Source organism: Suricata suricatta, chromosome 6 (assembly GCF_006229205.1).
Source record: "Suricata suricatta isolate VVHF042 chromosome 6, meerkat_22Aug2017_6uvM2_HiC, whole genome shotgun sequence".
NCBI lineage: Eukaryota > Metazoa > Chordata > Mammalia > Carnivora > Herpestidae > Suricata > Suricata suricatta.
In genome coordinates, this window is record NC_043705.1 from 74,981,382 (window position 1) to 75,008,612 (window position 27,231).

At 36.4% G+C, this 27,231-nt stretch overlaps 1 protein-coding gene across 1 annotated transcript in view; it reads right to left on the reverse strand.

Annotated features, from left to right (window-relative positions):
• The window catches only part of SLCO6A1 (solute carrier organic anion transporter family member 6A1), a 78,514-nt gene extending 52,638 nt beyond the window's left edge, over nt 1-25,876 (reverse strand). The window contains exons 1-6 of the mRNA XM_029941377.1: nt 25,432-25,876; nt 16,554-16,814; nt 14,023-14,208; nt 12,058-12,154; nt 8,061-8,182; nt 7,133-7,242 (exon numbers count right to left, since the gene is read on the reverse strand). Of these exons, the coding sequence (XP_029797237.1) occupies nt 7,133-7,242; nt 8,061-8,182; nt 12,058-12,154; nt 14,023-14,208; nt 16,554-16,814; nt 25,432-25,753 (1,098 nt within the window). The 5' untranslated portion in view covers nt 25,754-25,876. The remainder of the gene's footprint in view (nt 1-7,132; nt 7,243-8,060; nt 8,183-12,057; nt 12,155-14,022; nt 14,209-16,553; nt 16,815-25,431) is intronic.
• Between the last annotated feature and the right edge of the window lie 1,355 nt (nt 25,877-27,231).

Here is a 27,231-nt window from a genome sequence, read left to right on the forward strand (position 1 = left end):
TCATCCTCTTTAAATTACTAGCTCATCATCTGTAAGATAGAAATAATATCTATATCTCCAGGTGATTGTGAGATTTGAATATACGTAATAACTTAATTTCTGCCATATAGAAGGTACACCGGAAATAATACAAATCATTTTCATAATTTATAAAATAAGAGGGTCACACTAGATTACTAGATTTGGTGTTGCAAACTATAGTGTGCTTTGAATCATTTGGAGGGTATAAAACACAGGTTGCCATATCCTACTTTCGGTAGGTCTGTAGTAGGACTCAGGAATTTGCATTTTTAACAAATTTCCAGATAATGATGGTGATGAAGATGATGATGATGGTGGTGGTGGTAGTCTAGGAGCAACACCTAAGAACCTCTGTATTAGATAATTTTTGTGTTTGGACTCTTTAAAATCAAAATGAAAATACTCATAATTTAATCCAACTGATGAACTGACTATAATGTTACACTGTAAAGTGAGAAAGCCAAGAAACACTAAGTAGCTGAATAATTCAGCACTCATAAAATAGAACATCATTCAGAATTTAATGGCAGCTTATCTTGTCTCCATTGCTTTGTCTTAATTGCTTCAAAGGCCCAGACATTAAGCTTCTTTCTGTCAGCTTAATGTGTCTATATCTACTTCTATCACAGCTACTTAATATATTCTCTCTCCATTTGCTTCTCTAACTCAATGGCCACAGCTCATTCATTTTCTTGACGTCAATTTATTAAAGCTCCCTTTTGTCAATTTATAGCAGGGGTCCTGATGGGATATTTTTCTCATAATATTTGATAAGTTTTTGGGAAATCTAAAGATTGCTGTCTTGGGCTCAAGTGCTGATCTCAGCCCTAGTTTTAACTAGGACACTTGAACTACATATAGAGCGTGGCAATTAATGCACAACACTTCTGGGCTTATTCAGAAAGGGCTGTAGGCACTTGATTCAGAAAGAAAATGTGAGCATAGCAAACACTCAGAATACAAGGGATCTTTCTAATAAAATGTCCAGGCTTTCCTCTTTAAACATATGTATTTTTTCTTTTCTTAAATATAAATATGGGAGGCAAATAAAAAGGTCAGACATACGGATCAGTATTCAGGGAATGTCTTGTGGTTAACTCAGGCTTAATCATGGTAGATGTTGATATGCAAAAGGGTAAATCAAATTAGTTCTTTACAGTAGCAGGTAGTTTTATGCAACAGCCATATCTTGTAGTACTGCGGCACTCAGCCCTAGTCCGTCACAGAGTTTGTCTAAATCCAAGGTCTTTAACACATGAGAGGAGGTTCTTCATGTTGGTCTGGGAGATATGATTTCAAATTAGGCTAGCTACTGCTGCATGTACTTAGAGTCTGAAATAAGGACAGGATCGGCAAAATATAAAGAATATGGAATAGTGGCCACAGGCAAGTAGACTAAGGCTCGGGGCTCGAGTAGCAGTGGGAAACAAATGTTAACAAGGAAACTAATGCAGAGCAGTGTTGCAGAAAGGAAAGAGTTCCTAAAGACTCAACCAAGGTTCATCAGAGACAGGGTGTATAATGTCCCAATTAATTGTGGAACTTCTTTTATGTGGTAGAAGCATTCATCTACTTCCTACCCTAGTCAAGGTTACATGGCAAGAAACAGTGACCCTGCCAATTAAAGGCCTTGGTGTCTACAAACAAAGAGGAGGAAAATATAAGCTGAAGAGGATACCAACAAACTTCTTTCAACTTCTCAAGTATTTTACTTGATCATTAACTTCTCCATTGCTCTGGTCTTCATTCCTTATGAAGAACTTAGTTAGCCATAGAAAATAAGTAATGCTTATCTTTATTAAATCTGTCAATAAGAGTAAAATGTCTCACCTAGAAAATGCTGTTTTCTCTAGTTTAAAAATGTTTCAGCCCTTATTCTGAAATCTCACTTACACTGCTTCCACACCAATTTATTTGGTCAAAGCTAGTAGACAACTCACAGACTGAAACTAGTATATGATGTCCTGACATAAATACAAGCGATATATGTATTTTAAAAAATCATGTTACTTATATCAAATGTAAATTAATTTTAGTATCTTTGATGATAATTTACTTGCTTTCTAAGGAAATTCAATATTTGGGCTACCAATAGAATATCTAAGTAACTTCGATACTAGCTTCCTTTGATAGATTCTATCACCCACTTATAGTCACACACACACACAATGAATAACACTTTATATTCATTTGGTCCTTTATCGTTCAAAAAGTTTTTATTATCATAATTTTGATTGCCACTTCTTTGTTCACTGGAGTTTTAGTATGTAAGTGTCTCCCCTGTTACCAAGGTGTGAAACTTAATGTATAAGATAAATAAAAAGAAGGTAAACGTGTTGATCTCTCTGCTCCATACATTTGAAAACTTTTCTCCTATAAAATCTTACTCCTTACCTGCTTCCAGCCAGTCTTAATTTCATTTTTTTCTTTTCCCTGATTTATTTCCCTAATTTCCAAGCTGTTTTTATTCTTTTAAAATATATTTCTAATCTATTATGTTCTGGTAATTGTAGATTATTATTATTCTTAGTCAATGTTCTACTTTATATTTTTCAAGCTTAATGCCATTGTGTTTTATTTATAACTTTTTACCGCATGGATATCGTAACTTTATAAAAGTGCTAAATATTGTCTCCATTCTAGCTTTTTTCTTTTATATATGCCCATTTTATGTTTTAAAACTAAAATTATCTTTAGTAATATTTGAATAAAACTCTTTTCCTTCCTTAATTGGTGAATTTTCTATAAATAAGGAACAGCAAGAAAATATGGTAATAGTAGAGAGAATTCATTCTAAAAAATAACACTTCTCTGGCTTTTAATAAAAATTTATGATAAGAAGGCTCTGTTAAAAAAATTTTATGTCTTTATTTTGAGAAAGAGAGACAGAATGTGAGTGGGGGAGGAGCAGAGAGAGAGGCAGACAAAGAATCTGCTGACAGCTCAGAGCCTGACGTGGCACTCAAAACCATAGACTGTGAGATCATGACCTGAGCCTAAGTTGGATGCTTAACTGACGGAGCCACCCAGTTGCCCCAAGAAGACTCTTTTTTAAAAAATCTAGGTCTAGAAAATCAGGAGATGTGTTTTTTGACTAGCTGTTAGTAAGTCTTATGATGCTGGTGATGCATTTTACTGACTGGAATAATTTGCCAGCTGGAATGATTTTACATCAGTCCTTATATCAGGGGCTTATAAACAGACATTGAACTTCAAGTATATAGAACCAATTAAGTGTCCTGAACTAGGAACTAGTGAACTATAGGATTAGTTATGCAGGAAGACAATAGATATTTATTCTATCAAATTCTTCACATTAGTCTTTTAAATTTATTTTCTAGTTGACAATCTACTCTTATCAAGATAAAAGGAAAATCTTATGAAGTTTTCCCCTGTATTTTTGGTGTACTTTCCTTCTCTAATCTAAATCAGAAATATCTCAAGTAGGCATTCATATTTATTAGGTATTTATTGAGTTTTTACTATGGGCTATGCAGTAATCTATATGCCTTACATTCCTATGAAGAAGGTACTATTATTGCACCAATTTCTTAGTTAAAGAAAGTGAGGCTCAGAAAGGGTAAAATACCATATTTCATGGACTCTAAAATGGTATCAACAGTAAGAAACACCATTATTTTATGTACCACTATGAAATAAAATCACTGCCACTTACATAACAATACAATGCTTTAAGCAAAGTCCTATACTATGCAGATATTAGTTTCACTAGCTTTTAAAAATATTAGATCTATTAGGAGGGACTTGCCAACTTTTCCTGACTCAGCTGCACAGTTTAGCATGTAGCAGGCAGTCCTTTAGCAGGTATCTTAATAAAAGAACAATAAAGCTACCTCTACATATGGGATTCCTTTACTTAAGTGTCATAAAACACTTGGATGGTATTTGCAAGAAAATGTGAACAAGTGGTCATTCGTTCAACATCCAATATTTGCTTTACTAATATCAAAATTATGTTCTGTTGTTTCTGTCTTTCTAGATATATAATAACTTTATAACTCAGTGCTTCACTGAGTTGTTGTTCAACACTGCATCATTTTTTGAAGAGTTAAGCCAACAGTTTCACCTAATATGGAAAGTCCCACTGAAGTATATAACTTACTTAAGGTAATGATAATACGAACAGCCATGACCAAGTTTACCCGTACTCAGTCAATATCTACTATGTCACAATCACATTCTGCTCTATACTTGATTTCAAGACTCCATCAATTTAATACCAACCTAGTTTTAACTATGTTACAGTTTAAAAAATGTGTCTTAGAATCAAAGAAATATGGAAATATGCATTAGGTCTCATCAGTAGTGAGTGCTATTTAATATCCTGCTGGGTAGTCCTGCTAGTATTCAGGCCTGCTAACAGATAAGAACCTGTGGATGAGAGATCTGATATAGCATTAGATTTTACCTCTTGGATAACCAACAGAGCACAAAGAGAAGGCTAGAGCTTGCTCTCTCTAAAAATTTTTACCAAAGGAGAATAGAATGCTACTCTTCAGTGGTCAGAGTCTCTAGCATCTCATTGGACTTTTGCACTTAGGTGAAAAGTAACAGACCCTAATGAAGAAAATCTCTCTGCCTACAAGATCTATAACAGAGAAGCATAGACTCATCTTTAGTTCCACTTTCTACTCATTTCCAGAAAGTCATAGCATCTCTAGCCCTTGCCTGATGAGGGGTTATAGCCATTATCCACTGTTCAACTCCACTCTTCCTTGCATGAATTCTTTAATAAGCTGAATTGCTTAATGACTCACAAGTAACAACCAACCTAGCAGAAAACACTGTTTGATGCCATTATCAGGGAAGACTTTACTTTCTTACTGCCCTACTTTAATTTCACCAACATGGCTTGCTCAGTAGCTACATTTTATTGAGAAAGGCAGCTTTGACAGGTGCTAAACCATGAAATTAGGCAAACAGCAGGAATTTTTATAACCTAGTAGGCTCCCTAAGGTATGGTCCATTATCCCTGTTTTCTTTCTGAAACTCAGCCTAATACATTGTTAAAGGAAAGAACACAGATACATAAACTTTCTGTTGGATCCTAATGTTACATGTCTACATGTAGGCTTTAGAACATTTGTTTCCCCATATTTTAGGTTTTAATTTCTTTTTTAAAATTTTTTATGTTTATTTATTTTTGAGAGAGAGAGTGAGAGTGAGTGAGAGAGAGAGAGAGGCAGACTGCATGCAGGGGTGGGGCAGAGAGAGGTAGACATAGAATCTGAAGCAGGCTCCAGGCTCTGAGCTGTCAGCACAGATCCCGACACGGGGCTCAAACCCATAAACAGTGAGATCATGACCTGAGCCAAAGTTGGACTTACCCAACTGAGCCACCCAGGAGCTCCTTAATTTCTTTTCCTTAAGGCTCCAGAAGCTCAAATCATGCTGACAGGCGGAAGGTTTCCCTTTTCTTCTTCTTACACAAGTCATTGGCAGTAGCGTTGTATTTTATAAATGCCCAGTAATTATTTAATTTGTTCTTACAATTGGGTCTCATATACTACAGATGAATAAAAGTATTAATATTTATGATACCCAGAGAAAACTTCCTGTAACACCCAACTCATTCTGCCTTTTCAAGTCTTACCCCATTCTAATCCATTTTTTTTTACCCACTCATGTTTTAAAGTTCTTAAAACACTATTTCATTACCTATATGAGTGACTTCCTATTGCATTAAAACCAAAATCTAAAGTTCTTACCATGTCCCACCAGGACCTTCGAGAGCTAGCCTCCACTACATCTCTAACCTGTTATCCTCTCATTCTCCACACCATGCAACTATGCGCCAAATACACAAGCCTTCTCTAAACCGAATATACCTAAAGTTTTGCTGCTCCAAGATGTTCTCACATTTGTCTCTTATGCCTGGAATTTCCTTAATGACCATTTTTCACATGGAGAACTCCTTCTCTTGCTTTATGGTGTTCCATTTAGATGCTCCCTATTCAGTTCAGTGAAACCTACTTTACCCCATATCTAAAGTACACTTTACATAGAACTTTCTCTATACAATTGTCAATCAGTGTTTTTAATCTCTGAATTTTTACATGTTTATTTATTATGAAAGAGAAAGAAAGTGCAAGCAGGGGAGGGGCAGAGAGAGAGAGAGAGAGAATCCCAAGCAGGCTTTGCACTGTCAGCACAGAGCCCAATGTGGGGCTTGAACTCATGAACCGTGAGACCATGCCCTGAGCTGAAATCCAGAGTTGGATGCTTAACAGACTGAGCCACCCAGGTGCCTCTCATCTCATATTTAAAAAATATGTTGGATGCCTGAGTGTCTCAGTTGGTTGAGTGTCCGACTTCAGCTCAGGTCATGATTTTGTGGTTCATGAATTCTAGCCCAGTATTGGTCTCTTTGCTGAGATTTCAGAGCCTGGAACCTGCTTCAGATTCTGTGTCTCCCCCTCTCTCTCTCTGCCCCTCCCCTGCTCATGCTCTGTCTCTCAATAATAAACAAACATTAAACATTTCCTACACAAGAACATAAGCTCCACAAAGGCATAAATGTTAGTTACCAGATTTCTTCAATATAATTCTGCCCACAACTTAAAGGATGAAGTTATGAAAAGGAGAACAGAAAGCAAATTAAATGTAAAATCACTACTCAGAAGTTCATTTTTTTTAACTCACCATGTCTGTTATTATAGGCTTGTTTCTTACCCAGAGAAGCAAAAAATTCTCCATTTGATACTGAGATATTTTCCATAAAATACAATGTTTTTGAGATTATTTGCTAACTTCTAGTTCTCTTCTAAGTCATTTAAACATAATAAAAAGATATCAATACCTATTCTTGTGTATCTCTTCAAGGAAATAACAAACACCAAATAATACAAAAGTAAAATGAAAAGAAAGAAAAAGCTAGTACCATCCTCTGACACTAGCCATGTTCCTGGAAATATCACTTAGGTAAGGTGAGTCCCATTTTCCATTATCTGTAAAATGAATAAGTTAATTAAGAGTTTAAGTGCCCACTGAGATTTAAGTTGAACACTTTATGGTTATTCTCTTAAATCCACTGTTAGAAAATATACAGGTCAACTTAATTGGCTTGTTTGTGCAAAAGATTTTACTTTACCCAAAAAGTAGCAAAAAAATCCTTGATACTAGTTCCGAGTTTCTGATCATTAAACTTTTCGTCAAGCAAACGAATCTGTTTACGTTTCTCCTCTTTTATCTTTGCTGTACCTGTATGTTAACAAGTAAAAGAATCTTATGACACATTCAAATAATTAAAACATATATACAAACATATGTACACATCTTAATACAATTTTTCTTGAAATGGCATGTGAGCTATTTTTGAACAAGCTAACGTCAATCTAATTAAGGAAAAAGCAAACTCTTCTAAAATAGTGCTGTCATCATCAAAGAACATTCTATGATAATGAAAACTTTTCTTCAGTATACTGTCCAATACTGTAGCCACAAGCTATATGTAGCTATTAAATATTTGAAGTATAGCTCCTACGACTAAGTGATCGTAATTTAATTTGAAATTTAAATAGCCACCCATGGAAAGTAACTATGGTTTTTCACAACACAGAACTAAAATAGAAGAGTAATCTTTGATATTTCTAAAAATATTCTGAACAAATAAAATGACTACTATTAGGAGGTATTTGATTTCTCTGATGTTACATGTATTTTTTATCGTTTCCAAAAGAATTTTAATAGTTATTATTTTATCTTACAATAATTCTATCAGGTGGTACATGTATTAAATAATGCTATATAAATAGTTTTAAATACATTTAAGAAAATTTATGAACTTTGCCTTTTAAAAAAATGACAAGAAGCAAAAATATATACTAATGCAAGTTTGGCACATAAATAAAATAATATTTGGCAACATGCAGCTTCATGTTTTCCAATAACACTAGCATATGTCATATCTCCATGACAGAAAGAAAAGTAGTTCAGCCATATTCTGAGAACAGGAGATGGGGGGTAGGGGCAAGAAATCTACTGTCTTTTAATTTAATGAATTATATTTTTATAGTCACCTCGTACACTCTGTGGGAAGCATGACAATGGTATTAATGTAAACCATGCAGTAAGTGAGACAAAACCAAAATAAATCCACCAAGTTCGCAGCCACTTGTGATGATCATCAACGTCTTCAACCCTTACAGAGAAAAATTAAAAATTTCAACTTTGTGTATTTCACTACAAAGCCACAATAAAACAGAGAGAGAGAGAGAAGGAGAGAGAGAGAGAGTGAGAAAGAAGGAACATTTTCTGTTAATATGCCTCTATTGTTTGGTTTGCTGATTGTGAGTCCTCCAATTATGCAGATATCTTTTATCCTACAAGATTCTAATTTTTTCTCTTTTCTTTCTTTTCCTATGTCCACTCAGGTGGCAAAAGTAATTCTTGTTCCTTTTTAACTTTTTTCTCCAACAGAAAGTATGAATTTGGAAGATTATCCCCTTTAAACTTACCTATCCTTTAAGATCATTCCTGCCCATTTAAATCATGGACACCCTTCAGGGCAAACCTGGCCTTTAAGGTGCACAACTAACCTTTTATCTGACATCTGATCCTTTAAATTATATATACTTGGAAATCTCTTTCTCACAGTTCCTTCTCTGACTCAACTCAGATTAAGTGTTAGCTAATCACCCCCAGGACCCTTTGTGAGCCTTTATCTTCCATTTCCCCTACATATGTTTCTTGGTCTGTCTTTGCAGACGTTGCAGTGAGCAGGGTGGGATGGGAATGTGAAGGATCCTGTATTAATTTTTTCTTTTTACTCACTGTTCATTTTGCATTTTTAGCACAATTTGTCTTCAATCCAAATAAGGCCATGATCTTGCAGAAAATTTTCATAGTTGTGAAGTTATTTTGTTATCATTTAGGGAGAAGATTTGGGGAAGTTCATCACCATATAGCTACCACTGTCTTCAATTCCACAGACATTTAAGACCTTGTCTGACCATCCGTTGTGGGAAAATAACCCAGATAGTTAAGAACCACAGTTCTGAAGGTGCTAGTTTCTCACAGGCAATTCTACTGTCAACAGTGACCTGGGAAGGAGCTTGCGTGTAGGCCTTGCCTTTCACGAAATGTGGAGAATATTCCCAGTTTTACTCATTAATAGGATAGCTCCTTATCCAGCGCCACATTATTCAGGGATATAAGCTCCAACTTGCAATGCTATAAGGTTGCAATCTTGAGTTCCATTATCAGAGAGGTATATATATATATATCTGGACATGGTATGCACAGAGAGTTTCAACTCTAGATTGTCACTAAGATTATGTGTTTCCTCACTGATGGCAATATTTAGAATTTTTCTTTTTTTCTCTTTTTACTTTTCAATCCAGCTATGTATTATAACCATATGCATTAAGCTACATATGGTTATTACATATATGTAAATAATTGATAACCAAGAAGACTGGGGAAAATAAACTAGCCAGAAGCAAAGAATTTAATAAATGCCATACATATCAATAGATTTTCCTCCTACTAGAAATAATTAAGAAATAATAATATAAAGATTCCAAGTGCATTACTAACAAAATAAATTACTAGGAATAAGCTTAATAGAATAGTTTCGTTAACAAAAATCCTAAAACTTTATTGAAGGACACAAATGAAGAGCAGAGAAAATAGAGTAATATATACCATATTCTTGCAGAGAAAGATGACAGTTATTCCCAATTTGATACATAAATTCAAGAATTTCACATTAAAATGTTTTCATAGTAACCTGAGACTATTAAGTTTATCTGAAAGAGTAATTTTGCAGAAATAGCCCCTGCTCTTTGGTGAATAATATTGAGGAAGGACTTATCCAATCAAAGAGCAAATCATATGTAAGTTTGTAGTTACTAACACATTTTAGTATTGGCATTAAAATAGAGAGATCAGACAACAGATTAGAGAGACAAGAGATAAGAAGGAAACCTTTTTATGCAAGAAATTTAATTTATTATATAGATGGGTGTATAATATCAGTAAAAAATAAATTTAAAAAACACAGGATGATCCATAAATGTTATCAGTAAAATGGAATATCTCTTTGAGGGGAAAAACAGGATCTTGACCCATTTATCATATTATAGAAAAAAAAACCTGAAACTGGATATTACATATAAATGTGCAACTAAATCACACAAGGACACAAGAAAAGAAAATTATAAGCCAATATCCCTGATGACCCCAGATTCAAAAATCCTCAACAAAATATTAGGAAACCAAATTTAACAACACATTAAAAGGATCATACACCATAATTAAGTGGGATTTATTCCAGGGATGCAAGGATGGCTCAATATCTGCAAGTTAACTAATGTGCTACACCACAGGGACAAAATGAAAGATACAAATCATAGGTCATGTCAACTGATGTGGAAAAATCATTTGACAAAATTCAGCACTCATTCATAATAAAAACTCTCAACAAATTGGGTAAAGGGGAACATACATCAACAAACCCATAAGATCAGGAGTAAGATGAGGATACCCAATCTCCTCACTTTTAGTCAACATAGCCATGGAAGTACTAGCCAGATTAATTAGGCAAGAAAAAGAAATAAAGGCATTCAAATCAGAAAGGAATGAGTAAAACTATCTCTGAAGATGACATGATAGTAATATAGAAAACCTACATACTCCACCAAAAAATGTTGAGAATACCAAGCTATGACTCCATTCTATCAAGTCAGCTATTTCCGGATAATGGGGCACAGAGTAAGACCAGTAAAATCTGTAGTTGACATACAAAAGTGTCAGTAAGACACTTTTTTGTCTTATCACATGCTCCCTTGTCAGAAGCAATATTGTGTGAGAAATCACAGGGATGAATATGGCATCTGGAAGTCTTTGAATGGTGGTGCTAGGAGAAGCCTTACTGTAGATGTTATAGACTAAATGTTTAGACATTTCTCCAAAGAAAATGAACAAATGGACAACAAGTAGATGAAAAAGTGTTCAACATCACTAATCATCAGGGACATGAAAATCAAAACCATAATGAGCTATCACCTCATAACTGACAGGATGGCTATTAGAAGACGAAGGAAAAAGAGAAGAAGAAAGAAGAAGAGGAACAGGAGGAGGAAGAAGAAGAAAGGAAATAACAAGTGTTGGCAAGGATATGAGAAATTGGAACCCTTGTGTATTACTGGTGGGAATGTGAATGGTGCAGACTCTACGAAAAATAGAATGGAAGTTCCTCAAAAATCTTGAAAATAGAAATATTATAGGATTTAGGAATCCCACATCTGGGTATATATCCAAAAGAATTGAAAATAGAATTTCAAAGAGATATTTGCTCACTATGTAAACTGCAGCATGATTCACAATGGCCAAGGAGTGGAAGTAATAACCTAAATACCCATTGACAGATAAATGGATAAAGAAATGTGGCATATACATGCAATGGAAGATTATTTAGCTTTAAAAAGAAAGTACTTTTACTGGTATATGCTATGGTGTATGTTCAATAACCTCAAGGTCATTTTGCTAAGAGAAATAAGCCAGTCACAAAGAGACAAGTACTGCATGGTTCCCCTTATAAGAGGTATATGAAATAATCAAAATCTTAGAAAGTAAAATGGTGATTTTCAGGGGCTGTGGAGAAGGGGTAAATGGAAGTTATTGTGCAATGGATATAGATTTTTAGTTCTGCACGATGCAAAGTTTCTAGTGATCTGTTGCACAACAATGTGCACACAACTAACATTATACTATACACTTAAAAATGGTTAAGATGATAAATTTTATATTGTTTTCTCCACAATTTTTCAAAAGAACTATATGCAGAATTAGTAATAAGGTTGTCTTTATAGTGTATTTAAAATTGTATTTCAAACAATAAAGATAAAAGTATATTTATATGTACATAAATATGCATTATCAGTCACATTTACATGTTTTTCTTAAAAATATGGTATAACAAATTAAAAGTATATGTTTATAGGCTATATTATCTATCCAATAAATATTTTATACAATGTAAACAACAATGAAAAAGGAAACAAAATGGCTTACGTAATTGGAAGGATGCTGTTTTCATCCCCCTTAATAAGGGGTGCCCCTATCACATAACCCAAAGAATATCCAAGTGTTGCTGAAGCGTCCATTAAGCCTATAAAATGAATACTGAACATCAAACAACCACACAAGCCAGTTCTGTCATGATAAAAATTACATTGTTGAAATAGATTACTTCTGAAAGTAACATACTTTCATTAGTCAGGATTTCATAACATACTTCATTAGTCAGGATTTTTCTGAGAAGCAGAACCAACAGGATATTGAGAGAGATACTTTGGCTCATGCAATTATAAGGCCTGACAAGTCCAAATTTGTAGAGTAGGCTGGCAGCTTAGAAATCCAGGTAAGAGTTAATGTCACAGTAGTGGGTCCATAAGCCTGAAATCCATAAGATAGGGCAGAAGGCTGGGAAAACTCTAGGCAAAGTTTCTATCTAGCAGTCTGGCAAAAGAATTGCTTCTATTTTGGGAAACCCAAGTCTTTGCTCTGAAAGCCTTCAACTGATTGGCTAAGGCTCACCCATATAATGGAGGGTAATCTGGTTTACTCAGATTCTACTGACTGTATTAGTCACATCTGAAAAATATAGCAAAAACATCTAGATTGGTGTTGAAATGAACAAATGGTTGCCATAATCTAGTGAAGTTAACCATCATATATATCATCCAATGTATATATTAAAGAAACTTAGGTTAATTATATAATTCACTATATCTAATTTAACCTATATATTTAATGTGATATAAATATATTCATATTCAATAGAAATACAAATTTGATATACCTGATTTCACTTTAATTTACGATAGTTTGTATCATATACCTTAGCTGTCATGGAGGCAGGAGGTGACGATAAAGTTTCTTTCTGCAATGTGTAGGTATGTATTTCAATTATTACTCAGTAGAACCAAAAGTAAAACAAATGTTTGTTGCCACCCTCAGCCAACACTAATAAATCACTACAAATTTTTTTTCTGAAAGCAAACATGAATATGAAAATCAACTATATTAATCTATTGACATGACCTTACTTCTGGTGGAAAAAGTATTATTTTGGTGCAAAATTCTATTTTCTCTTAAACCACCTTCACAATATACTTTTTTTAATTTTTAATTTAAAAAAATATGATAGTTAGATAACCCTGTCCAGATAGATGATCTATCAGGACCAGGAGGTATTAAAACATATGGAAGTACAGATTATTCTGAGATATGCCCCTAGGTTATTAATTGTGGGATAGATACCACGGCATAAAACACTGGAAATAGAGTACTTAATTGTTGTCAATTAAACAGCACATCACTTCTCTTCTTGATGGGATGAAAAAGATTATATTTTCATTAACTTCAAAATATCTGAGCTCCCCCCAAAAATGAAGTAAGTTAATGTATGTAAAGAGGTTACTACAAAGATGATGATTCCCAACACCACACTGAGTCTCGTACTGAGGAGGCCATGAAGCAATTATTTCTATCTTCTTATGAACATGATCACAGCGACTTCCCACCTATGTCCCCAAAGTTTAAATATACAATTACTCAAGCAATTCAATCTGATAATTTGAGATTGTTTTTCCTAGAGAAATGAAATGCAGTCTATGAAGTTTAATATTACAAACTATATATATATCATATAAATGTTATATGTATTATATATATTAGACACACATATATAGAAAGAATATAGATTTTATTACTTAAGACAGTATGTATTTTTCCTATCTTTATCTTTTTGATGACTTTCAGATGATTTGTCTACAATTCCAAATCTCAAGCAACTCCTCAGAATTAGGCAACTCAATGTGATTTTGAAGTCAAACATATCAGTTAATATTTATTATAATACTATTATAAGAGTCAATAATTAGTACATATCAGTTTAGATATGTACACCAAGATATCAAAGCTCAATAAGAATTCAGAATGGATCAATCATATTAGAGAGGGAAAGCAACTTGCCTAGATAAATGCCAGTGGAGTGTATGGCAACACTGTTGTCAACAAAGATTTCGGCAAGGATAAAAAGAGGCATTCCTGCTATTCCCAGCACAGTCTGACCCAGAATGAAGGAAGCTATGTATTTTGCTTGGAATGATGGTGAGGATTTCTTGCAAACGTTGATGATCTTCATTTCTTGGCAAATATCTTTTGAAGAGATAATTATTTTTTTATTAAATCAGTCAAAAGTTAAACATACAAGTATGCAGTATCTCTCATGAAATATTTTATCTTTTACAAAGCTATTTCCACCCGTATGCTTTTTTTAAGTTAACATTAAAAAAAAATTTTTTTTTAAGTTTTCTTTATTTTTGAGAGACAGAGAATGAACCGGGGAGGGGCAGAGAGAGAAGGAGACACAGAATCTGAAGCAGGCCCAGGCTCTGAGCTAGCAGTCAGCACAGAGCCTGATGCGGGGCTCAAACCCACGAACTGTGAGATGGTGACTTGAGCCAAAGTCGGACGCTCAACTGACTGAGCCACCCAGGCGCCCCTAAGTTAACATTTAATTTACATTGAATGTAGCAATTATACAATCAATCATAATATTCTCAGAAAACACAATTATAAAAGAAAATTTGTGGGAACACTGGAAAAGATACATATATTATAAACCAAATATAAATGTGTAGGAACAATTACATGTATAGATAGATATAGATATATAGATAGATGTACCTATACATATACAAGACACACATACACATATACATATATTCCTCTTAAATTCGGCATCTGGTACCCCTGACTTTTGACCCAAGGAAAAGAAATATATATCATAATTATACTACAAATATATTCTACAAATTAATATATTTGGCCTACATATTTATATTGTACAAATGTAATATATAACAAATATGTGTGAATGTTATATAATTCATACATTGATGATATATATCAGCATATTGTTTAATATGTGAATTATATAGTATATATTATATAAATTATATTTAATATTATTTATTCAACGTATAAGCACATATCATAAGCATATCTTTAAGTATAAGCATGTATATACACATATATACACACATGGAGATATCCTCATGTCCTTTTCTTCCATGCCTTGTAAAGTCCAGTTTAAAGTCGTCAAAATGAGGGGCCCCTGGGTGGCTTAGTCAGTTAAGCCTCCTACAGCCCAGGTCATGATCTCACATTCATAGGTCCGAGGCCCCCATCAGGCTCCGTGCTGACAGCTCAGAGTCCGGAGCCTGCTTCCGATTCTGTGTCTCCCTCTCTCTGCCCCTCCCCTTCTCATGCTCTGTCTCTCTCTGTCTCAAAACTAAATAAAACATTTTTTAAAAATTAAAAAAAAATAAAGTTGTCAAAATGGGTAAATTCACTTTAACATTTTTACAGACCTATACACATCAAGAAAGTACCCAACACAACAGTGTCAGAAATAGCACTATGAAACCTCAAAATAGCCTTCATCTAATGGGAATAGCAAAAAGATTGTGGAATAAACTTTTTAAAAAATGAACAAAGTAAAGAAGTCACTAATCTCTTTAGATTCCAAGTCCTATGTGGAAAGGCAGCTCCCATTTTGAAATGGTGGGAGTACCTTCAAAAAGGTGTAATCTTTCTTTTCCTGTATGGCTGTCCCGCCAGGGCGGAAAATCCTCGCGGGTTCTTTTCCTGAGGGAGGGAGAGAAAACGGGGCAGGAGAGGGGAGCGCAGAGAGTGAAGACAGCACACGGTTTCCGATCAAGCCTCTAGCTTCTTCCTCCTTTATTAAGAAAAATAATCTCTTATATAGCGTTTGGGGCGGGGAACTGACCCAGGTTAGTTGCCAGGTAACAGAATTTTAGAGAAATGGGTAAAACGAACTAAAATTCCGACACAGCATCAAAGGGAAGCGTGCACACTAGCGTCTGCAATGCTGGGCAGGGGAAGCTTGACGCTGCATACCCGAATGCAGGTTTGATCTTTTGTGCACCTTGGCCTAATCTATGTCTGGCGCAGCAAGACAGTCGCCGAAATTATTTTGGACCAGGAAATGGCAATCTCCAGCCTCCAGATGCAAATCCTGTTTTTCTCAGTACTCCCTGGAGAGCAAATATCCTTGCCTGAGGCAGCCAGAAAACTTGGCAGCTCTGACACCTGTATGTTTATTTAGGTATTTATTTGTGCTTGCATGTGTGTGTTGAGGTCAAAATAAAGGGATTAACTAAAGCATACTGTGGGAGACATAAGGAACTACCAAAGTTATCAAAAGATTTGTAATATATATGCAAACTGACAAAAGAAAAACAATTATACCAAAATATTTTTTCTTCTTCCTATGCCTATCTCTTACATGAAAGAGTATCCAATCAGGAGACGATGAAAGGCACATATACGTTAGTATAGAGCTACACTTAATTAGCTTAATAAACTTGGTAATATAAATAGATACAGATGGACAGACAAATATCACAGTCTATTTTAAATTTCTAGAGCCAATAACTTAAATGAATAGTAATTTGATGTATCATTTGTAATCTTACCTTCAGGGTCTTTAGGTAATTGATAATGTCCATCAGTAATGTATGGAAAAGCAAAAAAAAGTGAGCTAAGTCCTACTAAAAAGGAGGAAAATGTAATCCATCTTGGTATGTTTCCTCTCCCTCCATAGTATGATATAAACAGTACTACCAGGCAAGATGAAATATCATAAGTCGAAGATAACAATAAAATCTCAGTGGTGCTAAGACGATTCCGCTTCTGAAAAGTGGCAATGCTTAGATCCACAAGACCAAACGCAACACCTAAAATATAAAAAGAAAAAAAGCCATAATATGCATTTAAGAGACAAAAGAGAACATTATAATCATTACAAAGCAAAACAATTTACATTGATTTAAGTTTATTTTACATTATTCTGATTATTTAAGACCTATAAGTACATGATCTATTTGCTAAAATGAGAACAGACCTGAATCCCTATGAATTTTTGTACCTATTTACTGAAGAATAGTGATTTTTTACTGATATTTATTTTAATGTATTACATTTCAATAATAAAATATGAATTAATAATAGTCTAATAATTCTGTTTATCTACTACCCACAACAGGAAACATTATCAAAATATTTGAAACCTAACATGTACTCCCCAAACGCATTTTTTTCTCTCTCTGTAATGTACATCCAACATTTGAAGTTTATCATTTCTGACCCTTTTAAATACTTTTTTGACAATGTGTATATCCTTGAACAATACAGATAATCGTTTGTTATGTTCCTGAACATTAAATAAATGGTATCCTACAAGTGCTTTTCTATCCCTCAGCATCCAACTAGGGAAAAATACACTAAATATTCGAAACAAAAATAATATAGACATTGGTTACAAAAGTCATGCATTTACTGGAGTGAAAAGGGAAAAGTTACTCATCAAAACTCATTATCCCTATGCCAAGGGACATTGCTGGAGCACATGCCGTTGCTGCAACTCCTGCCAGAATTGCAGTCACAGCCTCTTGCAGGAAGCCAGAACCCATACTACGGCTAATGCTTTGAGAGCCAACTCACAGCCACCCACTGCTTCCCCTGCTTTTGCAGTCGCAGACCCACAGCCATAAGCACTGCTGCTGGTGCTGCTGACAGAGCTGCAATGATTCCTGAGCATAAATCCAAGAGCTTTTACTCGCCCAGCATTGCTGCTATTGCCAAAAACATCACCACAGACAGGAATAAACAAAAAAAGATGCCTTCCTTTGCCCCTTTTCCAAATCTGCTGCCATAGCCTCTCACTGGCAACAACACCTAAGGGGAAGCCAGCGAGAAAGACTGAGAAATGTAGTTGACAGACTCCCAGTCCCCTTTGTAAATAGAGGAGTGAGCCCAGAGCATGAATGATGTTTATGGCCAAGAGACAAGTAACTTGAGAGATCACCCTTCAGACTACTCAGAATACATTTTCATCCTTCTTCCTCTGTTTAAACTAACATACCAAATTAATAGCGACATCATCATGTTTCTGCCTAACATTTTGTAATTATCATTGTTACAAACATGTTCTCACTGTTTCCCCAAAAAACAGAGACACAGAGTCCAACCAGTCATCATATCCATCTCAAGGTAATGTGAATCCATCTTCTAGTTCAATCATCACAAGCCTGAATGGATTTTCTCAATATAAAAAGTAAACTGCAAAGGTATAAATGGTATAAGAAGGTTAAAAAGGTATAAATAAATAACTAATCAAATACATCACAGACTTAACTAAATTTGCAAGGGAATTATACTGAAAAAGAAACTGTAAATCAGACTTGAAGCGACAACAGCTTAACAGAGCAAGACCAGTAGGAAACAAGGTATAATAACGCTGCTTCATCAAAGAGAAGAATTTTCTTCAACTCTCATTTTAGATGTGGCCAAGGAGAATAACAGCCAAAGCAGGCACTGTCCTGTCAGTAACTATATCCAACTCTGCAGCTGAGATATTAATTATCCTTCTCAGGGATATTCTGTAACCTAGAGATAAATTTGCAACATTATCTCCCATAATACTCTTTGATCAAATAGAAAGGGAAAAAGAAAAATATTGGAACACACATACACAAATATATATATACATATATATATGTTTGTGTTTGTGTACACATAAAACAAATGAGAGAAAAATGCATCACTGCTCTAATTTTTTTTCTCTAAATGGTTATGTAAACACAGTTGATATTTATAACCCCCTTCTTCCACTATTCACTCCCTCTCTACTTCTTGATCATATATGACTTTTGTAGGTTGCTATCTCAAAGCATATGCCTCACCCTACAGAAGAGCATCCCCAATTTTTCTTATTGTTGTCCTCTAGGTGGACCTTAACTGAGTCCTCTATAGGATATTATAATCATCTATAAGGCCAAGAGTTTCTGGTTATTAAGATATTTAGTAGGATCAGTGAAGTCTATGAACATGAACTTCCTGATATCCTTCTTCTCCTATAAAATGAGCTCCTTCATTTAAAGCAATGTGATAATAAGATGCGCATGATGGTGTTTAAGGCATTCAATAAGTGCAACAGCCAGGTCAACGCAGGTCAAGATAAATCCATGCATTCAACTTTGCATAACCTCCACTCTTGATGCAATCACTGCTATAAATATGAGCCCACTGAACAAGATGTGCCATGACTGGGGAAAGAGGCTGGCACATTTCACAATATGGTTATCTATCTCATTATTGAAAGCTTTCTCTGCAATGGATTTCTTTTGGGGAATGTCCACAAAGGATGAAAAGATAACTCTGTTCAAATAGACATATCTCTTACCCAGCTCTCCTAGTCACCAAATGGTCAAGCCATTAGGCAATGGCAGCATGGTATCTAGGCAATATGGATAACCAGATATACTTCTTACTGTTCTGCCCACTGGGAAGATTTCTTTTTTCCTCTACTTTTTGGGGGCCTCCCTTGAGGGGAGCCAGGGTGCTGTTAGCTACCATAACATATTTCCCCCTTCAAAAAACCACAGGTTCACTAAAGATTATGTTTCTTAATAGTGGATGGAACAAGTAAAGAAACCGTCCTTCATTTTAGAAGAGGGAGCCCTCACACTCCAAACCAATTACTCCCTAGATACATCACTGAACAGCCAGGGAAATTTGTGGTGTATGTTACCTCCCAGGATAGACTTTATGTTCGTCGTTCTGGGAAGGCTGGGATCTAATTCTAGCTATGAGTCTGATAGCAATAAGGGGTGATGGGGTGGATCATAAGGGCAGCATCACTCCCTCCACTTGGGTGCGGTAAGTTTAGTGTTTTCAAGCAAGGAACTGATTTTTCTTCAGACAGGAGAAACAGCTGCTCCTGCTGGGCCTTTAAAGAGGTTCAGGATATGGGGATTGTGGTCCTCAGATTCCCTGAATTCCAGCCAAATGCCTCGATCCCAGACCTTAGGGTTCTGCTCTTCCACAATCAATGTCTCAATTCTGACAAAAGTGATCTGGTAAATCTGTGAGCAAAACTTATGTTATAAGTCTGGGTTGGAACTCTTAAAAATATGCAGTGTATGGCCAAAAGTGACAAAATTCTCATAGAACCATCAGAGAAGCTGATACATTTCCCTAATCATGCCCTAAACTTCTCATTTTCTTTCTCTAAACTTTCCAGGTCAGAAGCAGTAAGTCAATGCTAGAATCTTCATAGTCAAAAGTTCTAGGGGTACCTGGATGGCTCAGTTGGTTAAGCGTCTGACTCTTGACTTCAGCTCAGGTCATGATCTCTCAGTTCCTGAGATCAAGCTCCCCCCCATCTCTCCCCCAATCCCTGTCCCCATCATGCTCTATTCTGACAGCATGGAGCTGCTTGAGATTCTCTCTCTCTCCCCTTCTCTCTGCACCAACCCCCTGTTCTCACAGGATTTTTTTTTTCCTGGTTCAATTACAATTCACATTCTAATTTAGAGACAAATTAGTTTTATTGCATTGGTGAAGTTAAAAGTTTATTCAAAACTTTTCAAATACCTTTATATTATATATCACAACTATTACAAAACAAAAGAATATGATTCTTGATATGCAATCATATACTTTAATCTCCTGGCCACACCTGTTTCTAATAAAATGCTATTCATATTTTTTAAGACTATATTTTTAATGTGATTTTTGTCTAACTGTTATCCTGAAATTAGCAGCAATTCATTCAAGTTGCTTTGTATGGTTTTGCAATAAAGGGTTAACTCAGAAGGCCTTGTTTGCTCAAGAAATGCCTGTCTTCAAGACTGGTCTTTGGTTGGCTCCTGGAAAATGCCTGTGAGAGCTTGGAATATGCAGTCTGGTAAGAGTGCTTTATTTTGCCTGAGGCCTGGGGCCACACACAACCTGGCTAAAAGTTTATATTAATAAGGTAATTTAAAGTGAACATCTGTTGTTGTGTGCCTGATGCCTTGAGCCATTCTGTCCCAGTTTGATCAGATAATTTATGCGAACAATCTGATTTCCGGTGAACGCGAGTTTGTCGTGTGTGTAGGAGTGGGGTCATGGAGTGTGAGTAGTTGAGGCCAGTCACACTGAGGTGGTATGCTTACATGACGGATTCCCTCCAGAAAACTGGACACCAAGCTCAATTAAGCTTCTTTTTTTGACAACTCTATGCATATGTTATCATGTTGCTGGAAAAATTAACCATGGCCATGCCATTCCACTGAGAAAGCACACACGAAAGCTTGGGCCTGGTAGCTTGTGGATTTTGTCCCAAGTGACTTTTCTTTACTGATTTTAATCTGTATCCTTTTACTGTAGTAAATATAACCATGAGGATAATATCTTTCTTTGAGTCCCACATCCTTCTAGTGAATCATTCAGCCTGAATGTCTTAGAGATTTCCAAAATAATTGTTAATATGAAGCCTCCAAATGACTGTTCACTGTATCACATTTTAATTGAAAAAACACACTCTACAAGTTCATTACTTTCTAGTAAGCTCAAAGAAAACACTACTAAATAATGTTCAAAGTTCTTTTTTTTTTTGTACTGAACTATTTCAGCCAAAATACTCCAGAGAACTGACTCATACTTTAAAAGACAAAACTTAAGTAAGTTGTCTCTGTGTACAATTATTTTGAATATTTCACCCAATTTAAATGTGCAAAACCATAGGGCTTCTTAATTTCATTCCAATATATGAAAATGAATCATTGTGATTCATTAGATTAATATAATAAAGGTCAAAACCCAAACAAACATCAAAAAACAGAAAAAGTATATAACAAAATCCAACACACTTTCATAATAATACTCAGTGAACTAGGAATAGAAGGCAACTTCCAAAAACTGATAAAATACATATATGAAAAACCTATATCATACTTAAAAAGTGAATCAAAGAGTTATCATAGGATCCATCAATTCCACTCCTAGGCATAAAAGCAAAAGAAATAAAAATACGTGTCCACAAAAAACTTATATGTCATTCCAGTTCTACATGTGAGGAGCATGGAAGTCACCACTCCATCCTAACAGGCAATAAATTGAACAGACTAAAAAATTAACAACTCTTCTTGGAAATTTAAGAGAGGAGACAATGCAGGACAAACTTGCCAAGACTATGCAGTCAACTGCCACTATAACTCATAGACCCAAATATTGTATTTGATTTCCAAAAAATACAAGCTGTGCAGTTCAAAGAAATGAGAACTTATTTTAGGGCTGTGATGGGAGTTCTAGAATTCTCAGACCAGAACTTGAGCTGAGAGTTACCAGAACTGAGTTTGTCATTTTCCCTTCATTAGTCCACATTTTAAGGGCACGCAATAGAGACCATCCGATAGCAAAATCCTTATAGCCATTATCATTTCCATAAGGTAAAGTGTAGAGCCACTTGGGCTTTTACAGATACATTCTTCAACTGGTACTTCCTCCCAATCAAACATAAGTGATAGCTTGATTCATTATGATGCCATCACATACCAAAAATGACCATCTTTCATTGTCAAATGGCTCAGAACTTCACTCTAAATGAAAGGTATAATAAAACCAGTCCTAAATTCCATGCTTATGGGTAGATCTTCTGGGACTACACCTGATACCAATCTCAACAGCCTGGATCCAATCAGACAGGCATGGTCGAAGTCTGGCTACAAGGAAACATCAAACATAACCAGTTTGAAGTTCAACATACATAATGAAAGATCCATACACTTTAATACTTTTTTTTTGTTTAGAAAAAATTTTTTTACACTTTAATACTTGTGTGCACATAAGAAATGGGGAAAGTGAGTAATCACTGCAGATTAAAGTCTAAAAATGTTCCTGGAATACAACCTCACGCCAGTCAGAGTGGCTAAAATGAACAAAGCAAGAGACTATAGATGCTGGCGAGGGTGTGGAGAGACGGGCACCCTCCTACACTGCTGGTGGGAATGTAAACTGGTGCAGCCACTCTGGAAAACAGTGTGGAGGTTCCTCAAAAAACTATCACTAGAACTCCCTTATGACCCAGCAATAGCACTGTTAGGGTTTTACCCAAGGGATACAGAAATGCCGATGCATAGGAGCACATGTACCCCAATGTTCAGAGCAGCAATGTCAACAATAGCCAAAACATGGAAAGAGCCTAAATGTCCATCACCTGATGAATGGATCAAGATGTGGTATATATACACAATGGAGTATTACATGGCAATGAGAAAGAATGAAATTTGGCCATTTGTAGGAAAGTGGATGGACCTTGAGGGTGTCATGCTAAGTGAAATAAGTCAGGCAGAGAAGGACAGAAACCATATGTTTGCACTCATAGGTCTAACAGGAAAACAGGAGAAACCTAATGGAGGACCAGGGGGAGGGGAAGAGGGAAAGAGAGTTGGGGAGAGAGAGGGATGTAAAACTTGAGAGACTATTGAATGCTGAAAATGAACTGAGAGTTGAAGGGGAAGGGGGAGAGGGGTAAAGAGGTGGTGGTGATGGAGGAGGGCACTTAAGGGGAAGAGCACTGGATGTTGTATGGAAATCAATTTGACAATAAACTATTAAAAAATTTTTTTAAATTAAAAATAAATAAATAAATAAATAAATAAATAAATAAATAAATAAATAAATTTAAAAAAATGATCCTGGATAGAATCTGGGAACAGAAAGGAAAAGGAGACTATTTTGAGGCAGTTGGCATTATCTGAGTGGGACCATCAATTCCTAATTTGATAATAGTGTTGCACGGCCATTCCTGACTGAGAAGGGTGTATACTGGTTATACAGAAAAGTGTCCTCACTTTGGGAAAATGCACATTGGAGTATTTAGCAGTAATGGGGCAGCATGTCTGAAAAAGTCTGTATGTACAGAGGAAAAGTGAAGGAACAAATGTGGTAAGATGGAAACAACTAGAAAATCTGGGTGCATGGACCATAGGAATTCTTTGTATCGCCTTCGCACTCTTCTGTATGTTTGAAATTATTTCAAAACTGTTTAAAATGTAACAATAAATAATAAATAGATCAGTTGATAAATATACATGAAGAGATACGTCATTTTTATGAATGGAAAAGTCAATGTTATACCCAACTGAGCTAACAATTTATATGAAATCATTAATAAGTGGAGCTAAACACATTCACTGTAAACCACTTGCTCTAGAGCCTTCAGTGGCTCCTCATTACCAACCTAATAAGGAGATTATATTTAGTGAGTTAATACCTGTAAAGCACCTCACTCCTTACCTAGCACATTAATAAAAAATAAACACATTTTAGTATCCTTTCAAAATTCTCAGTCTTGTATTTAAAGACCTTCTTAATGAGGTGACAATCTATCTTTTCCTTTTTTTAAATTAATTTATGCACTCAATACATACTTATTTAATGTATTTTCTGTCTTAGTCACTATAATTAGTAGCTGAGGAGACACAATACATAAAATAAATATAATTACTCCTTTTGGTGCTTAGGTGAAACCATCACCCAAATCAAACTTGTCACTCAACATTCTGGAACAAGTCTTTTCTATGTCTGTTTCTTTATCAAAATATTCATTAATTCATTTCCTTATACAATATATTCTCCTTAACTACATCCCAGCTGTCAGAACTCTATTTATCAAGGGGTAATGCAAAGGCCTCTTTCCCAAGAAACTACTTTAATAAAATCAAGACAAACTGGTCACTATGTGTGCTTCTCATGTGGTTCTTATCACACACAGCCTTTTTAATTCGAGCAAAAAAGATCATGTTTGGCAAAGTTCAATGCCATCAATGTAAACAGACTAATAAGAATCTTAATAATGGGTGGGCTGAGGGCTGTGGCCAAGTAAAATATGCACCCCCACCTAAAGGCATTCAAATTCACATTCAAATTCACATTCTTGGTTAAGCTGATCCCACAAACATAAACACCTTCCAGTCTGGGTTCTCGGTTATAGGTTATTTGAGCTCCCACTTCACCTCCTCATTTCACACATGAGGAAACACAATCCAGGCAGGGAGCTGCTTGGCCAGCATGTCTCAAAATTGTGAGCACAAAGCAGGAAGAAATCAGTGGTCACAGTTTTCACTTTTACTTTAATCCCTTAAGGAATTCAGCCCTGAACTTCTCAGAGTTGGTGACCAAACATTAAATGACTCAGCACCACCCTCCCTCCTGCGGCTATCTGGAGCGGCACTGTCACCTACACTGTGTAAGGTGGCCTGTCTCATCAGGTGCCTGCGGAGGCGAAGCAGAGACAGGTGTACAAACCCAAGGTAACGGCCCCTTTAACCTGTGTTGATTCCACGTACTTGAAAACATCAGAGTACAGCCTCCACCAGCTGGGTCACCACACGCAGTCCTCTCCTCCACTTCACACCTTGGCACCCTGTCGGGCTTCCGCCTCCCGAGGCCTCCCGAACGTCAGCAACCCTGAGGCACCCTGACGCTGCCCTCACCACAACCACCACCACCCTCACTCAGGCTTACCTTGAGAGATGACCAGGATGCAGAAGAAAACCAGAAAGCACTGGATGTTGTTTAAACGCTGACACCTGGGAATAACTATACAGCCCAAGCCGCAAGGCCCTTCCAAACTTTCATTCCGTTCTCGTGTCTTGGAAACGGCTTGTTTAGGCTTAGCCTCATCATTTTCCTTTTTTTGGAGAGAGTGTAACTTGATTATGCTAGTGGGAACCGTACTCATTTCCAGGGGCGTTTTCTTGGCCTTCCCGGCCTGCGCGGCAATGGCGTTCCCAGCAATCTCGGCCGGGGCAGCCTTGGGCTGCTCTTCCGCTTGGCCGTCCTGCATGGCCGCCCGGGGACCGGCGGAGGCTGGGGTCTTGGCTCACAGGGGGCGGCGCCGGCCCACAGGAGGTGTGGCCTGCGGATTCCTGGCGCGGCCTGCTCCACCTGCTCCGCCAAGAAGCCAGCCCGCCACGACGCCGGCAACTGGAGGCCGCCGGAGGTTCCCGCAGCACAAGCCTCCAGAAGGAACGTTTCTCCTTGGGCAGAAGGCAAACGTCCCTGCAAGGCTGACAGTTGCCCAGAGAGAACTTCCAAGGCTGTGTCCTTCTGTGCTTCCACGTGGGGAAGAGGGAGGGGGTGGGGAGGAAGCTACTACTACTAGATTCTGATCTTTGCTAACACAAACAGGGTGCGCCGGAGTAACTCTAAGGGAACTGTGCAGTGATGCGATATAGGAGCTGTCCCCCAATTTCTCCAGACTTAGCTTACTGTAATGTTTTTTAACTGGATGGTCTCACTAGAAACAGCCTGAAAATTGTTGAAGATCCAGGAGAAATCAGAGGCATGAAAAAGACACTTCTACCATATTTGGAGAAACCAGCAAAGATTATAAAAAATATTCCAATGAATGCTCCTAAGTAAAGTGTTTTTACACATAGAAATTATTGTCCTAGAAACTACCCTTAGGCAAGAATAGAAAAGATTATTATTTTCCTCCCTAAATATTGGAATGGGACCCAGTGTATAATTTACTTTCTCAGGTACAAAAATTTTACTGAAAGGAAAAGAACATAGGAGAATAGTAGTACAATGTGAAACTTGTATATTTTTATGGTGAAAATTCACCTTCTTATTGACTTTCATTTCTCAGGCAGAAATACTATTTATTCAGCCCATGTAGATAGGCTGGGTGACTTTATAGGAGAAATGAAACTATCCTCTTTCCAATGAATTAGAAATTGTGTTACTAAAAAGAATTCAGAACTTCAACAAAATTTTGTGCTGCTAGTAAATGCTAGGACCGGTAGTCCAGGAGAAAAACCACAGAGAAGTGCTGAGGAGGAGGGCACCACACACCCCACCTCCAGTCTGAGCCCTCAGCTTGCCTCACGATATGCCCATTAGTAAGTGGAAATGTTATTTTGTCTTTATTAAGAGACCTAGTCTGTCAAATATGTGGTTACTAAGTAAGTTCTGGTTTTTCTTTTTTTTTTTTAATATTTTTTTAAATGTTTTATTTATTCTTGAGACAGAGAGATTCAGAGCATGAGTGGGGAGGGGCAGAGAGAGAGAGGGAGACACAGAATCGGAAGCAGGCTTCAGGCTCTGAGCTGCCAGCACAGAGCCCGACGCGGGGCTCGAACCCACGAATGTGAGATCATGACCTGAGCTGAAGTCAGATGCTTAACCGACTGAGCCACCCAGGTGCCCCAGCCCTGGTTTTTCTATATTCATCATGCTCAACTAGGGTTCACCCTCACATTACTTCATGACATTAATAAGCATAAAGGAAACAGAATGCTTTGGAGAGAGGAAAGTCGG